The 15,628-nt window shown below is 37.6% G+C and overlaps 1 protein-coding gene across 2 annotated transcripts in view; it reads right to left on the bottom strand.

Annotated features, from left to right (window-relative positions):
• The window catches only part of DPP4 (dipeptidyl peptidase 4), a 39,956-nt gene that overhangs the window by 8,553 nt on the left and 15,775 nt on the right, over positions 1–15,628 (bottom strand). Inside the window, exons 11-22 of one of the 2 annotated variants that reach the window (XM_077784996.1) lie at positions 12,903–13,032; positions 12,713–12,757; positions 9,624–9,728; positions 9,454–9,521; positions 9,212–9,265; positions 8,761–8,885; positions 7,764–7,811; positions 7,207–7,296; positions 5,123–5,192; positions 3,383–3,577; positions 2,427–2,481; positions 473–572 (exon numbers count right to left, since the gene is read on the bottom strand). In XM_077784996.1, the coding sequence (XP_077641122.1) occupies positions 473–572; positions 2,427–2,481; positions 3,383–3,577; positions 5,123–5,192; positions 7,207–7,296; positions 7,764–7,811; positions 8,761–8,885; positions 9,212–9,265; positions 9,454–9,521; positions 9,624–9,728; positions 12,713–12,757; positions 12,903–13,032 (1,085 nt within the window). Of the gene's footprint in view, positions 1–472; positions 573–2,426; positions 2,482–3,382; positions 3,578–5,122; positions 5,193–7,197; positions 7,297–7,763; positions 7,812–8,760; positions 8,886–9,211; positions 9,266–9,453; positions 9,522–9,623; positions 9,729–12,712; positions 12,758–12,902; positions 13,033–15,628 lie in introns of both variants that reach the window. The other variant, XM_077784995.1, reaches the window with a different exon arrangement.

A 15,628-nucleotide genomic window follows, 5' to 3' on the forward strand; every position in this document is an offset into this window, starting at 1 on the left:
TGACCAACCAACCTAATGCAATTCAAATCCTATTCTGGTACTTTTAGAGAGTAAATTACAATGCAAGTTCAAAGTTGATCCTCACAGTTCATTCTTATAAGTGAAGTTTCATTTTGAAGACACAAACCTTTAACTGCAATGGATTTCTGACACACAATACTGGTTTCAAAGCAAATGCAGACACATTACAGCAGTACTACCAATATTACAATGACTTAGCCTTCACTAATGGTTGAAGAGATTACCTGAAGTTATGGTCTGACTTTTTAAAATGGGAAATAATATTTAGCGAGTATTTAGCGAATTGGTTTAATTTCAAAATGCAGTGGCCACGAGCTCATAAAAACAGACCAAGTGGCATTTACGTGGCATCTAGTAGATAATCAAAAGTTCTGCGCTACGAATCCACACTTTGCAGCGTGTGCACTGGAAGACATATGGGAATCCTTGTAAGGAGGAAGCCCTCACATACCATAATATTGCCAGCGTGACACGGGGGCAACCGCTATTCCACACTTGAACACGCCGCTTCCAGAGCCAAGCACCATGGAGGTCACATATCCCCCATAAGACTGAGAAGAAAACATTGCTGTTATTTTAGTCGGAAGGGAAAGGATGGGGCCCATCTGCTACACAGTTCATCAGGCATTTATAGGCTCAGCGTTTTTCATATTAATGAACTCCATTCTGAATTTGGGTCAGATCTCAGCCAGCCTGCTCAGTCGGGGAAACAGGCATCAAACAGCGCATGGCAGCTGCAGTGGCACTGATGAATGAGAACTTGGTGGGGGAAAAGGGCCCAAATGCTGCCGAACTGTGACTCAGCTGAGGATGACTGTTTGGTAGCACTGTAGGCAGCAGCAAAGACAGGAAACAAGACACTGCTGAACCGCTGTGTCCCTTCCCGTGCTGGGGGAGTGGGTGGAAGCAGAGCTCTGGCCCACAGTGTGCTCCGATGAGTAGTTGCAACAGGGAATCCAAAAATTTCCAGCACCCTTGGAGCAGGCCTATGGTAACTCGCTCCCTAACTCTCCCCCAAAGTGTCAGGAGTAAGACTGTGACTGAGGAGTGAAGGATCTGCTGAGTCTGTGGGAGGAACTGTGCAACAACACACTCCTTGCTATACACAGAAAATTTACTCACAGTCTAATCAGATACACAGATGAGTAAATATCTGACACACTTGAGCATCCAGGCAGCAAGATACCTAAACACTGTCACCAGCCGCCCAAAAGACTGCCCTCACAAGAGTTTGAATGGGTTATTTAGGAAAATGTGCCCACCCACATTCAAAAACAAGAGCTATTTTTGGATCTCATTCCTGTCTTAAAACCAGATTACATGCAAAAGGAATTGCATCTTATTTAAAAGTCCTTAAATGTTTGCTCCAACTTCAATTCCTAGGTCCTTCCAATGAGATTTGCAAAGTAACACATGCAGGTAGTAATTAAACACTGAACAAATGCCTAACCTGGCCACAGTAAAGGTATTACTGCTAAATCTATGGCAAACAAAATTCATGTACATAGTGACAGGCTGACAATGAGAGGCTGACAGTCTAAAAACTCAAGATATAGAGAAAATCTGTTTTCCCACAGGTTCAGTGTCCATGATACATAATCCCAACATAGTTCAAAAGAGGAATGTTCTTGTGCTATTCATCCTGAGGGTCATAAGGACTTAAGAGGGGATTGCATCAAATCATCAATTTCTGCAGCAAAAATTTTCCTTTCACTACAGTTAATGTTACATGTAACTTCATATAACAGAGATGTTTACCCCCAGAAGAAAAGCTATTAAAGACACCATATTGCCATCAAGCAATTTACTCATTGGTGCCTGTCACCTGCAGTGCCCTAATTTCAGTTAACAACTTAAATCAGCACTGGAATCACTAACACTATGTACACATTTAGCTTTGTAGCTGAGGGGGTATGTGCATGCTATTAAACTATTAAATATTCCCATCTACTGTGCCAGGTTTTAAAGATGCATCAAGTTAGAGAAATCTGGCCTCTGGTTGCAAATACCATGATAACCATCCCACACAGCTGGCTCGAGTGTAATTTCACATCTTTTTTAAAATCAGTCATCCAACTGAAGGAATACTGTTGAATACATACTTGGATTTTTTTTCTTTTTAGCATAGGTTCATACTGTACACAGGAAATTGATTGCATCCATTTAAATTGGTTTTTAATCCCTCCAGTAGTCCTAATTTCTCTTACAAAGGCTCCTGAATGATTGCAAAAAAGCAATGTATAAACACACTTCTAAGATGAACTTCATCAGTTCATGTACTGGATTGTGCTGTGATCCCAGAGGTGACTCACATGAAGCACTCCAGGATCTCACACACATGACAGCACAACAAATAGTTGCTTAAATGAAATAGTATTCCCACCAAAAATTGTTTGAGTACTTACCCAACCCCAAATAGCTATTCTGTCCTTATCAACAAAGCTCATTTCAGAAAATTCTCTAAAAGGAAACAGAATAATTAAATACTTAACAAACTGCAAGTATCTGCCATTCTACAGACATGCCTATTTCCTACCAGGTCGGCATCTTTCTATTGTACAAACAAGCATTTACCACTTCATCATAGTGACTGCATATGAAAACACAGGATAATTCAGGTGGATGTGTCTTTAGAAAATTTAGAAAAACATCTGTGTATATGACACTCTGAAACCCCTCAATCCACACTTGCTGACATTTGTATTTTGTTAGGTTAGATTCACTATCTGCCTTGTATTTTTGTAAAGATGCACAAAAATCAACTTGCAGCAGTAAGAAACAGACCAACACATGTAAATACAGTCACCATTAAAAAAAAAAAAAATCAAAAAGATGGTGAAATTCTATTTATTTAAACTCCTTAACATTTTAAAATCGCACTTAAAAAACCCTATAAGATCATACTTCATTGCAATTCTGAGAGACCTATACTGGGATTGTTTGTTTTAGTGAGGTTCTACAAGCATAAACCAAGTGACAAATGTGAACTATGATTTAAAGGCTGAGTGTTTCTCATAATTCTGTGACAGTAGAAACTTGCAAAAAGCTTGAAGTAAAACCTCCATCTCCAAGTTCCCTGGTAGCGTGTTCTTCTACTAATATGACACATATCATCTCTATAAAATCATCTCCATAAAATCAGAGATATGGTTAATTGGTATTACGGCATTAACTCTCCTCTCTTTTTAAACATAAAATGATAGTTGGCTTACAAATGACACACTTCAGTGTACAAAATTAAGCAGAATGTAGTTACTTTTTGCCAGTATTTTCAAGATGACGATTTGAAAACATCACCTTTTTCCCCCCCCAGTAAGCACAAAAAAGAAGGAGCAGGTGTTGACCTTTCCCTGTAGCTCACCTGGCTGCTGCTATCTGATCTTCCACTTCGTATGTTCCCAGCCTGCGGTTTATTGCGTGCATAATTCGGTCCCCCTGGTAGCCGCTGCCGCGGCCGTCGAAGCTGGCCACGATGACGCGCTCCGTGCTCGCCAGGTAGGTGGCCCAGCTGATCCGGAAGGCTTGGTCAACTTTCTGACTGCAGGGTCCTGCATACCTGGGGGAATCATGTCACAGAATCCAGGCATTTACTCTCCACATATTCTCACATCAAGCATTTGAAATATAATTACTGCTGACAATTTTGGCCTTTAAAACAGGATAAACTCTCAAGTTAAACTGAGGAAACAAGAAAAGCATCACTGACTGACTCCAAGGTGCCACTAAAAGCAATACGCTTTTTTGAAACTTCAGCTGTTAATCAAGAAAGCAGACTGGATAATTTTTTGTTTGTTTTACTTCTTTCTGCTCTAAAAAGAAACTTTCATTATTTTGACTTAAGGCAGGTTATCAGAAATCCAAACCAAGTTTTCTTTTGTTTTGGCATATCTAGTTACCCGAGTTTCAAAGTGATGTTCTCTATTTCTGTTCCATTCACCCATGATTTATTTGGTTTAAGTTTGAATTCAATGAATAGCCTTCAACTGGAAAAATGAAAAATACCATTTTCTATGTCTTATCAGCCTGAACTATTTCTTATGCAGGCTGAGAAAAAGGAAGCAAAACTATAATTGTAACTTTTTACTTTAAAATATTTCAGAAGCACCTGATCACTTGATATATACGCTGAGTGCCTTGATGGTAAAATTCTGTGCAGTGCACTTCTCTAGCCACTGTTCAACAGAGCAAGAAATAGAAGAATGGCTCCTATAGCCCACTTTTATCAATTTTACAAGCACAGAAAAAAATACTGGGAATTTAATTCAAGCTATGGATCCATATACTTCCAAAACAATTTCTGATACTAAGATCACTGTGAACCACAGGTGATCCTGACAAAGGTCCAGGTAAGTCAATGAAAATCATATCATAACTAAACTTGGCTTAAGAAGCCAAGAGCAGTGGCTGTTCATAAAAATGTTCAGTGTTCAATGGCACATCAAAAAGTGCTACCAAATTGCATGATATAAAACTATACCTAACAACTAACAGCCATTTTCCTCCTTTTTGTAAAAAAAGGAGTAACTTAACATTTATCTATTAATGCATAGCTAAAATTCAGTAATTTTCATTTAGAAGAAAACATACCAGGATGAACAGAAGTGCCTGAGGAAGGCCAGACCAATCAGCACATGCTTATGGGCTTGTATTTATGAAAAAAATACACAGTAAATGCAACCCTGGCCACAGGATAATGTTGGTCAACACTGATGACACTCAAATATCACAGAAAACGTGCAACATCACACAAACTTCATCTTTAGAATACAAGGTTTATTCAAGGGTTCATTCTGGATTGTGATTTCATCAAGGATTACTCCTAAGGAATGTCACAAGCATAGAAGGAGCTAAGCTAACACGAATATCCTGGCTGTAGAATGTATCTGCCTCAGTGCCAGAGCATGTGCTCATTAAGCATTACATCATCTTAGGGCACAGGAATACACCATGTATTGGGATAAACCTCTATTTTTCATTCCATCTTAAAACTACTTCAAGAATTAATTAGAAAACATTCCAGTTTTGTGTTTCCTTATTAAGAACATTTGAAGTAGATGAAAGTGATTATTAACACAACACTGCCATGTGGTTGAAAACTTACACATCAAGGAGCAGAGGATGCTTCTTTGATTGATCAAAATTGGGAGGCAGAATCATTTGATACCACAGGTCTAAAAGTGAAAAGAGTTTGACTTAGGTCAGCTCTCCAGTGAAATTACTTGACATGCATTGCAATTCATACAAGAGCACATTTGAGCCACCCCCTAAAAATTATAGAGCAGTTTCAACTGGACTGTCTTAATATATACACGTAGAAGTTCCTAGCTAGTAATTTAAAAAATATTTTACAATTAAACTAGCAGAAATAATAAAATCTGGGGACTCAACATGCCATTTCATGACATCATTATAAGCTTATATGTGAAACTTGTTGTATCTCTACAGTAGTAAATCTAACTCAGGTTCAAAAATAAAATTTCACTCCCAGCAGAGAAAAGAAATTCTATATTATTTTGAACCTGCCAGATAGACTTTGCTTGACAGTTTGTAAAGCATGCCAGAAACATATCCAAGTATCTATTATTTTTGAAGCAATATTGATTCCAGTTCCATTCATGTTATTCGTCCTACCCAAGTTGGCTGTGAGCTGAACATTTTAAAGGCACACCCTCTAAGTTTTGCAAACTGAATGACTCAATTGTTCCCTCATGAATTTTAAGTGAACTGATGCTGCAATGCTGATGGACTGCACTGCAGTAATAGTCAGAATGCAAATCTTACAGAAATTTGCCCAGATACAAATATGCAAGGCATCAGAACACCGGAACATAAAGAATATAAATTGAACACATTAAAATACTAATTTTAAATTTTGCAGACTCTATAGTCACAGGGGTGGATTTCTTCTCTAATAACCTACATGGATATGTGAGCAGACTTGAAGCTTTAATAGACTACATAAATGGATTTGCTTCTCCTATTTTTGATATTAAAAATAGATTCCCCTTACCCAAAAGCTTTTACCCTGAAGACATGAAGTAGTAAGAACAAAGAGGAATTAAAAAAAAATGAATATACAACTGATAGCATGAAGAACATCTTTAAATCTCCATCTTGCCTGGAAGATTTCATCTTTAGCCCTAGTAAAAATGTGACAGAAATAAAAGACAGAAAACACAAAGATAAAGAGAGTTATTATAAAAATAAGGTAGCAGTGAAAGAAGGGAGGCATCAAAAAGAACAGTTAGCAAAGACTGACCTAACACAATACAGTTTGTAAAATGGAATTCCATTAAGAATATCTGCTCATTTTAACAGGAGGAAGTTTGTCATGAAGAGAAAAGCTAGTAGCAAAGGCTGGAGCAAGTACAGTTCAGACAGGTACCAGGCATCCCACTGGGCTCTTTGATGCTGCTCAGCCTGAGAGCACACAAGAACATTTCTCTACCCAAATTCTGAGGGGTACCACTCACAAGGCATTAACAGTTCACTTTCCAACATTTTGTTCTGGTCTGTCCTAGGCTTTATGCAGTCTCAGAGCATGAATGTGGTTTCAAGAATGACTATTCAATCTAAATCTATTCAATCTATTCAGCCCCCCATACAAGTCAAAGGTGACAGAGTTGAAATGTTGCTTAAATGTTTTTTTCAAGATTTTTCATTTAGACTGTGTCCATTTTTTCATAGTAACTCAACTTCTCTACTCTCCCAACCTGCTAACACAAACTAATGGGGCTTGCACCTGTAAATCAGAAAGCCCTACTTGAATTTATAATGTAATTTAAATTCAGCAATATTAAAGAGCTTTGTGTTTGTGCCCCAACCTCATTTCTCTTATTTATTTAATGCACTGTTAGAGACTTCTGGTTTCTAGTGTATTATAAAGGATAAAGGAGTTAAGCCATTTAATCATGAAAACATGACGATACCATACTATATAAAAAGCTTATCTTTTACTTATCTTATTTTAGATAAGAACATTTTGGGATTTCAGAAAATAACCAAGAATATCTGGAAATGTCCAAAAAAAAACATCTTGCCTCTAAGTTCTGAATAACTGCAAGAATTCCCATTACACCCATCTGTCCTGTCATGCTCCTCAGCAGAAGACCTTGAAACACTTGGTGAAAAGGGTGGGGGTGGGAGGGGAAAGGTAAAAGACATTTTTGAACTTACTGTATCCACCTATATTAAGGGAGCCAAATTTTTTTGAAGGCATCTGAATATCTTTCAATGAATTTTCCAGTTCAGTGTTATTTTCCAAATATCTGAGGACTAAATAACAGAGTAAGTAAGACTCAAAGACTAAAAAGATTTTTTTTCAAATGCAGTGCTCTTTAATTATGAACCACTTTAAATATTAAACATGAGATGATGACAACCTATATTGCAATTTTAGTTTACTGCAGTTTTTGTTTTTCCTCTCAGATTCAATGTTTACAATATAGTTTTCCTTCAGTTCTTTTTTCCGTTTTTCATCTAAATACTGTTTCAGAAGAACTAAACAATTATTCAGTAAATAAGTCATACAACTGTACTCTAGCCCTGTGTAAAATAATGTTAAATAAACTCTGAATAAATATATGACAAGCTTTATAATTTATTCTTGTGGTAATTATTTGAAATTAAATTTACCCTTCGTAACTGACATTTTTATTATTATACTATGCAATGAGTAGAAAAGTAGAATAAATTTACAGTGTAATTTTCTGGCATAATATAAATTAAAGACAATTCCATACCTTCATCATCAGTGCTTCTGTGCAGGGTAGATATAGGCAGGCCAGGACCTGTTAACAGGGCACAAAACCTTCATGTTTGCATGCTGGCTTGAAACACAGTCCTTGTAAAGTAATTGGAAATGAGTGAATCATAAAAGCTCAGAACTTGTTTCCCTCCAGTCTGCTCCAGCTGAATTTCAGGTTATCAGGGCCCAAACTCAAGCCACAGGGTCCCACAAAATGTTCAGACTGTCTCAGAGATGAACCACCCGACTGGGAGGTTCTGAAGAACAGAATCTCCCCTCTTGAGCAAAGCCTATGCCTCGGCTGTGGACAATGGTTTGGCCATCAGGAAGCCTTGTCACAGCGACCACAGCAGCTGCCTTCAACATTTTTACAGTCTGACAGAAAATTCCGCCTGCTGTCTGTCCTTCTAGCCCATGGATTAAGGAAGATCTTGGCATGTTAAAAAACAGCATACATTTCAATTTAACGTAATTTGGAGACGATTTTATTTTTCCTGGCCTTTGATTAATTTAACCCTTGTACTACGTAGCAGGAGCACGTACAGGTCAGAGACAGACAGCCCCACCACTTACCTTATGATTACATTACTTGGGTTTTTTTTCTTGACCAGCACTATTTTAATTTTATTCTCATACATAGAGCACTGCTCTTTACTCAGTCTGTTGCTTGTCACACTTTCAGAGCCTCCGAATTCCTTCTGTAGGCAGAGCTCCCCATACATCTCTCGAGGAGATGCAGAGTGGACAGGAGTGTTTTGCAGCTCTTTCAGGTCCACTGACAGATAGAACTAACAAGTTTTATCCCAGTAATTTTTGTCAAGGTACTTTTGAGCCTAGGAGGCAGTATGTTTTCCCACTGCCAATACATTTATCCAGTGTTATCAACACATATCATTGTTACACAGTACGTATCAAGATCCTGACGAAGTGAACTTCACCACCCAACTAATCAGTGAGTCATGTTTATGTCAATTAATTCGGGATATACTCACCGAGACAATTTAGCTGATAATACTGTGTGTCTTTGCTGAAGGACACAGAATAATACTGGCATCTTTCTTGATCCAGATTACAGCTAACACATTTAGTAAATTTTGGACTGCTTTCCAAGAGCACTCTGCAAAGTAAATGAGCTTTATCTCAGAGATATTTTTTTTAAGCTATGCTAAACCAGTATATGCTTTTAAGTAAGATGGCCAAATGAAAAATGTTAAAATTCAGAAGTGATAGAAACTGATTCAAAAACTAGAGAAAACAGTTTCAGCTTTTGATTCAATTAGTACTGAAATTACAGTAATAGGAAAAAAAACATGACAGTTATTTTTAGGGTTTTTTTGCTTGAGGATTGGTTGTTTCTTCTCACAATTTCCCTTTATTAACTAAATTTATAGAAAAATATTTAAGTTATTTTTTACTCATACTGCAGGAAAAAAAAATTCTTACTTATAAAGATTTCTTCCTCCTGGCATTTTATTATTTTCATTACTGATGTAGTATCTATAAAAGCAAAACATACTGGTTTTAGTAAAATATTTACAGTACAATATTTAAAAATTTTATCTGACATGTTTAAATCAGATTTTTAATAAGTTAAAAACCTTCTACCTCTTCTCTCTCTGTGCTTGCTTAGACCTTTATTACCAGCCCTTATGATAGGAAGAGGTACCTTATTTATAGATACTTACAAAAATTTATTGGTTACAGCTTCTATGCTGATTACTTCCCAATTTCCTGACGTAATAGCTACTGGAACCTGGAGCAGGGGAAAAGGCAAGGCAAGAAGTAGAACATGAAACTCCTTGATCCCCAGGAGGAACAGAAGCCAGCAGTGACTGTCCTAGACAATATTGCTCACCTGTGAGCCATTTATGTAATGGATGTGCTTGTAACCTGCTGTGTCGCTGAAGACTTTGTAGTAGGAAGAATTGTCGGGTGCAAAGTGAGGGACAGATGGCTGAAACTTGAACATAAGAGAGATGTCTATTAAAGCAAAAAACAAAACTCCAGATCCTAAGTGATAAATTTAGGTTTTAATATCTCTAACTAGGACTCTCAGTGCTTATAACAAGGCATCAATGAATGTACTGCAAACATTTTTGCCTTCTGACTTAGTAGGTAGAACCTGTAGCCATCACTCTTAAAATAAAAACAATTTAAATATTTTCCTGCTCCTTAAGCAGCAGAATTTCCTGAGCACTAGTCCCACCAGTGATCCACACCCCCCAGCTCCCTACCCACCATAGAATGTGAAGTTCTTTTGGTGGTCTTGGTTTTCTACAATTTTAGGAAACAATATATGCATCTTCTTTCAAAGGCACTGTTTTATTCCATCCAATGCAGCTGTAACCGGTAATATAGTAAATTTTGCAAATTCACATTTTTCTTGAATTTTCTATTTTGAAACACATATTTGTGAACAAATTCTTTGAACTCAGTATCATTTTTAGCTTAACAGTGAAAAAATGTCCTGCTCTAGTCAAAAGAACACAAGCTGCTTTCCAAGAGGAAATTTTGCTAACAAGTAGGTGATTACAGAATAACAGAGAAATCAAACTGGAATAATATTTTCATGAAGTAATTATCCATTTATCAATTGAGAGTGACAGAAATGAATAAATTTCTTCTATTGACTGCCATTTGAATGTGCTACATATGGTAGGAAAAAAGAGAGGAATGAAATTGAGCTGAATGAAATAAAACTTATTTCTGTGACAAATGCCCAAAGGATCTAAATGGTAATTAGGGAACCGACACCATGTAACTGCCTTGGAGATGTTATACCCATCTTGAAATGGTGAAACAAAGCTGAAGTGATTTGCCTCTGGTCATTCAGAAAGCAATGACAGAAATTAAGTCTTTCTAACTGTGTGCTCCAAATAACCTCTCCTTGTTCCCAAGCAGTATTTTTGCAAAAAGTAATCTGGCAAATATTTTGCTAGCTTTTCCCTTATTTTTCAAAGTATGACTTTCCTTTAACTCAACTGGCAAGCTCTAACACCTGATGACCTGGAAGCCTTATACAGCGATGCAGTCTTTTCTGAGCATTCTTCTTTTAAACATGATTTCATCCCTATTAAGAAAAAACAAACCAAACAAAGAAAACCCCCCAAAAAAACCCCAAACAAAATCCACCAACAAAAAACATAAAAAGCCCTCCCCCCCAAATCCATAAAAACATTATAGTTACAAAGAGAGGACTGTATGTCTGTATTCTACACACATAGAAAATTTACTTAAATTTTTCTATACATAAGTATGTGCATATATACATCTTGTAAATGTATAAAGATATTCCTTATTGGTCAAATATCATTTTATCATCCCTAAGAAGGTGGAAAAAAAAAAGAAATAAATATACCTATCCTATCCCCTCTTTAGTCCTCTCTACTCTCTAGTTCCTTCTCAAATCCAAGAATCATACAGTGAGATTATCATTTCTTCCAACAGCTCCTAAGAAGTGGGTTGTCTCTTTAAAAGAAACAAAAAACCAACAACCTAGTTTAGTGGCACAGACTTGCATTTTGCCCTCTCATTTTGCACAACTGTTTACAAAGTCTGCAGCTTGATCATCACATTGTCTAATTGTGAAGCCTTTGCTGCAGAGAAGCAAAATGTGTCAGCGTTAAGGCCTTCCTTTCCATATCAAATTTGACAGCAGGTGGGTTGATCTCTCATCTTCATACTGCGGATGATTTCATCCCTGCTGTTGCCTCCCTCTTTGCATTTCTTTAAACTTTCATTTTTGACTTCAAAAGTGAATTAGTGACTAAAGCATAATCAGTGTGTGGAAAATGCGGGAGTGGAAAGTGTACTCTGTGTTCTCATCAAAAACTCTGAAACTCATTTCTCCCTCCAAATCTGAACTTTTGCATCTCTGCTTCACTTCCCCCAGATCTTCTGTGTAGTTCATTAGGTGCCTACTCCCTACCATGTACAAAGGGACTGAGAGGCAGCTTGGAAAGCATCATCCAGACAGTAGCGGCTGGCTTGGCAGAAGTGCATGAAAATTTTAATCTGGCCAGTTACATTCACCTTGTCCCCACTTCTCTTCAGAGGATATTTCATGCAGGGGAAAAAATAAATAAACGAGCAGCCCCAATTAAAACCTGGAATGGTTTGTTGCAACCTGACACACTAAAAATTACATTTGTCCTCTAGCCTTTACAATATGATTCAAAGGTTGTAGAATACACTTCCGAATACATTTTATTCCCTAGATCTTTCTAGAGATAGTAGGAAGACTAGAAAGCAGGTAAACTAGAATAGCTGGCAACTCCTCAGAACAAAGGGAATTCTGAATCCAGGCTCCTGAATTTCCCCCCTAGCTACTGCTATCAAAGCAGCAGGTCAGAAGCTGCTGGAAAGGGTGCTGTGCTTTTGGTAAGCTGAACATAAAATCAGTCATAGAATGGTGTGGGTTGGAAGGGACCTTGAAGTTCATCTTGTTCCAACCCCCCTGCCATGGAAGGGACACCTCCCACTAGACCAGGGTGCTCAAAGCCCCATCCAGCGTGGTCTGACACACTCCCAGAGATGGGCTACTCACAGCCTCTCTGGATAACCTGTTCCAGTGCCTCACCACCCTCCCAGGGAAGAATTTCTTTCTAACGCTTAATCTGAGGCTACTCTTTCAATTTAAAGCCATAACCTCTTGTCCTGCCAACAAGATGCACAGGTCACAGAGAGCATGATTAGAGCTCCAGCCATACTGCACTGTCAGCCCAGCCTGGGAGTTCAGAACCCACTACCCACAGAAAAAATTGAGCTTAATGCCAGGCATGGAGTGACATTTGAGATAATTTTTTCCTGTACATGTAAAACACAGCAAGTGAGAGGACTGGACCTACACACAAGAGGCACTGCAAATTGCAACAGGGTCATATGAAACTTTCATAATTATCAGAATTATTTAGCATTTAGCAGTTTTAGAAATTGAATACTCACTCTGCCAATCCAGCCAGTTGCACTTTCTTCAGTAAATTGTTTTTCCTAAGAATAAGAAAAACAAACAATCCCACAACAATTATGTTTATTTTACATCAGGCTTTATTTCTACAAAGATAAACATACAGATACACTCCACTCCTTTCTAGGTTCATCTACCATTGCAGCTCTCCATCCTAATTTGTCTTACCTTTGGACATGACCAAGTAGCATTTTCAAAGTCACAGACTGTGAGGACTGAAAAATTCTGAATTCTTCTGAGCCACTGCAGACAAATCCTTTCATCTGTCACCCATGTTACAACACTCAAATAATGATCACTGAAAACAGCAACAACATAAGATATTTAAAATCCTCTCTATAATAGCATACCATACAATTGCATTCAGCAATTCACTGAATGAGACTCATCTGGCTATTTTCATTTCAATCTACTCTTCAACAATAAACAATGATGCAAATGTAATTGAGCCATTTTTTCATCAATTGCTTTTGATGCTAGTAGATGCCTTGGTTATTTTCAGAGATACAATAAAGAATTAGATGGCTCATACAAACCCACTTCCAGAAAGACTGCAATTAAATTTTAACAGCTATTCTCTAATGCATAAAATAATAGCTACTCCAGGCTGTTCATAAATCTTGTACTGTGTGCATCTAGAGGAAATTCTTCTGAATACTAAGTTGCATATGCCTTAGATTAAGCAATTTTATCCTTAGCTGCCTGAAGTTGGTTGCTTGTAATTATTTTCTGAATGATAGATAATTTTGTTCAATTTAGTAGTTATTTCTTTAGTTATACTGGAGGGAGAGATCATACCAGAACCAGATATGACTATTTGAATATTTTACTTTCATCTTCAGAATACCACCCAGCTGACATGAGGGGTGAAGTACCAGAAAAAACCACCCCATTTTCATGAATATTTCTGTATATTAATTTTAAAAATGCACCACATAAAATTTAGTGGCTTTGTTTACCATAACGATCTGTTAGATGTACTGTCTTTTCTTATTTTAGATCTTTCCTATCTCCTTGAAGCCTTATGAACTAAAATAAAACAAACTTCCCCTCCAAGGCAAGTATACATTTTTAACCGTAATTTGCACATTTGACTTAGTTCCAAGTTCATGTTCCCTTTTCCCCCAAAGTTAGTTAACAAAAATGTGTGGGAAATTTTGTAATAAGAGTATCTTCCTGATCACTGCAGTTTGGGGAAGGAAACATTACAATTAGTGTGGATGGATTAAAACTATGTCAGGTTGCTATCAAAAACATTCAGATTTATTTCTAGATTATCATTTCAAATTCATGTTTGGAAAAGGTCTATTTCTGCATTTATATTTGACTGGGATGTCAGCAGGTCATTTAATTGCTACTGCCATTGAGTCTGCAGGAGCTTGTTTGTGGAAAAAAAAAAAAAACAACCATTCTTCATGTATTTATAATAGCGGTTTCCCTTGTTTTGTATAAAGGGGAATTAGTCCCACACTTTTCATTCCTTCAAAGTGAGAGTCGTTAACAATTCTGGTGACTATAAATCATTAATCAGACAAAATAAACATTACAAGGAAAACAAACAAAACAAATATTATTTATCAAGTTATTACAATAACTATCTCCCCTGTGAGAATGGGAATGCACCTTTAGCACTCAGCAACACACAAAAGGTTAACTAAGCTACAATTAACTCAAGTATAAAGTACAGTAGTTTTGCACTGCTCTTCCTCATTTGCTGCTGAAATGGGATACCCTGCAACTACTCTACTCAGAAGTCAGCTTATTCAAGGACAGATAATTTCAGACAAGAAGGATCCATTCCCTTCATCCTCCTGCTGGCTAACAGGAGCCCCCTGCATCCATGGTGCCAAAACCAGTGTTTAAATGCTGGATAGATTTCATGCTGGCCATTCAAGCAGAGTGTCAGGTTTCAAATACCATCATATGGCAAAGCACTGCCATTCCAGATCCTGGCAGTTTTTCTTGACAGATAAAACTCTTCCTCTGCAACATAAGTGAGCTGTGCCCCCTTCACATGTAGGGGTAAAACTGGTGCTCCTCCAAGCCCTGGAGAGTGCTGTAGGAAGCAACCATTTGCTGAGGCACTGCCTCTCAACATCCCCAACCAGGCAGGTGGAGTGAGGTATGCCACCAGCTCAAACTCAGTTTTGCTCAAAATTTACCTCAGTGGAAGTAAAAACAGAATTTTCCATCACAAAAACTAACCTTTCTTGTCATACAGTGGTGTACACACAAATATAATGTAAATGTTCAATACTTTGCACTTCCAGAAAAAAAGCCTACCCAACAGCAACACTGCACATTGCTCACCTTTTCCTACTCATGTACCTTCACTCTTGCAAACTTCCCCCAGACTCGTTTTGGACGCCTCAAATTTTGCAGGACACATATGGTGAGACTTGACCATAATTTGGATCAGCCATTGGGAGAAAGAGTGAATTCTGATCCTTGAACTCATCGTTCAAGATTTCCATTAGTATTAATCCTGACTGGGTGGCAAATAAATTTAAGAATGGATGTACTCCATGTAACGCACACCTCTGTTAGCCAGATGGGTGTGAGCCTGGAAGCAAGCTGATGGTTATTCTGCTCACATCAACTTCCTTAAGGTATTAACAAAAGGTAAAAAAACCCTCTGAGACAGCAAAGATCTTAATCAGTACTGAGCAAAATGTAAAGGGCTTTTAATTCTGAGGCACTGGAATTCTGGAGGAAAACAAGGCACAACAGCTATCTAACATGCAGCTATTGCAGTGTGACTGTAAGGGAAGGATAAAGAACAACATATTCATAAGAACTTGCATCTCTGTTAACACATGGATGTTACACTGTGGTGAGGCTGAAATGGAAGAGTGCTGATTTTCCAGTTATAGCTTTTTGGCCCCCACATATAA

Source organism: Lonchura striata, chromosome 8, assembly GCF_046129695.1.
Source record: "Lonchura striata isolate bLonStr1 chromosome 8, bLonStr1.mat, whole genome shotgun sequence".
In the NCBI taxonomy this organism is placed as follows: Eukaryota; Metazoa; Chordata; class Aves; order Passeriformes; family Estrildidae; genus Lonchura; species Lonchura striata.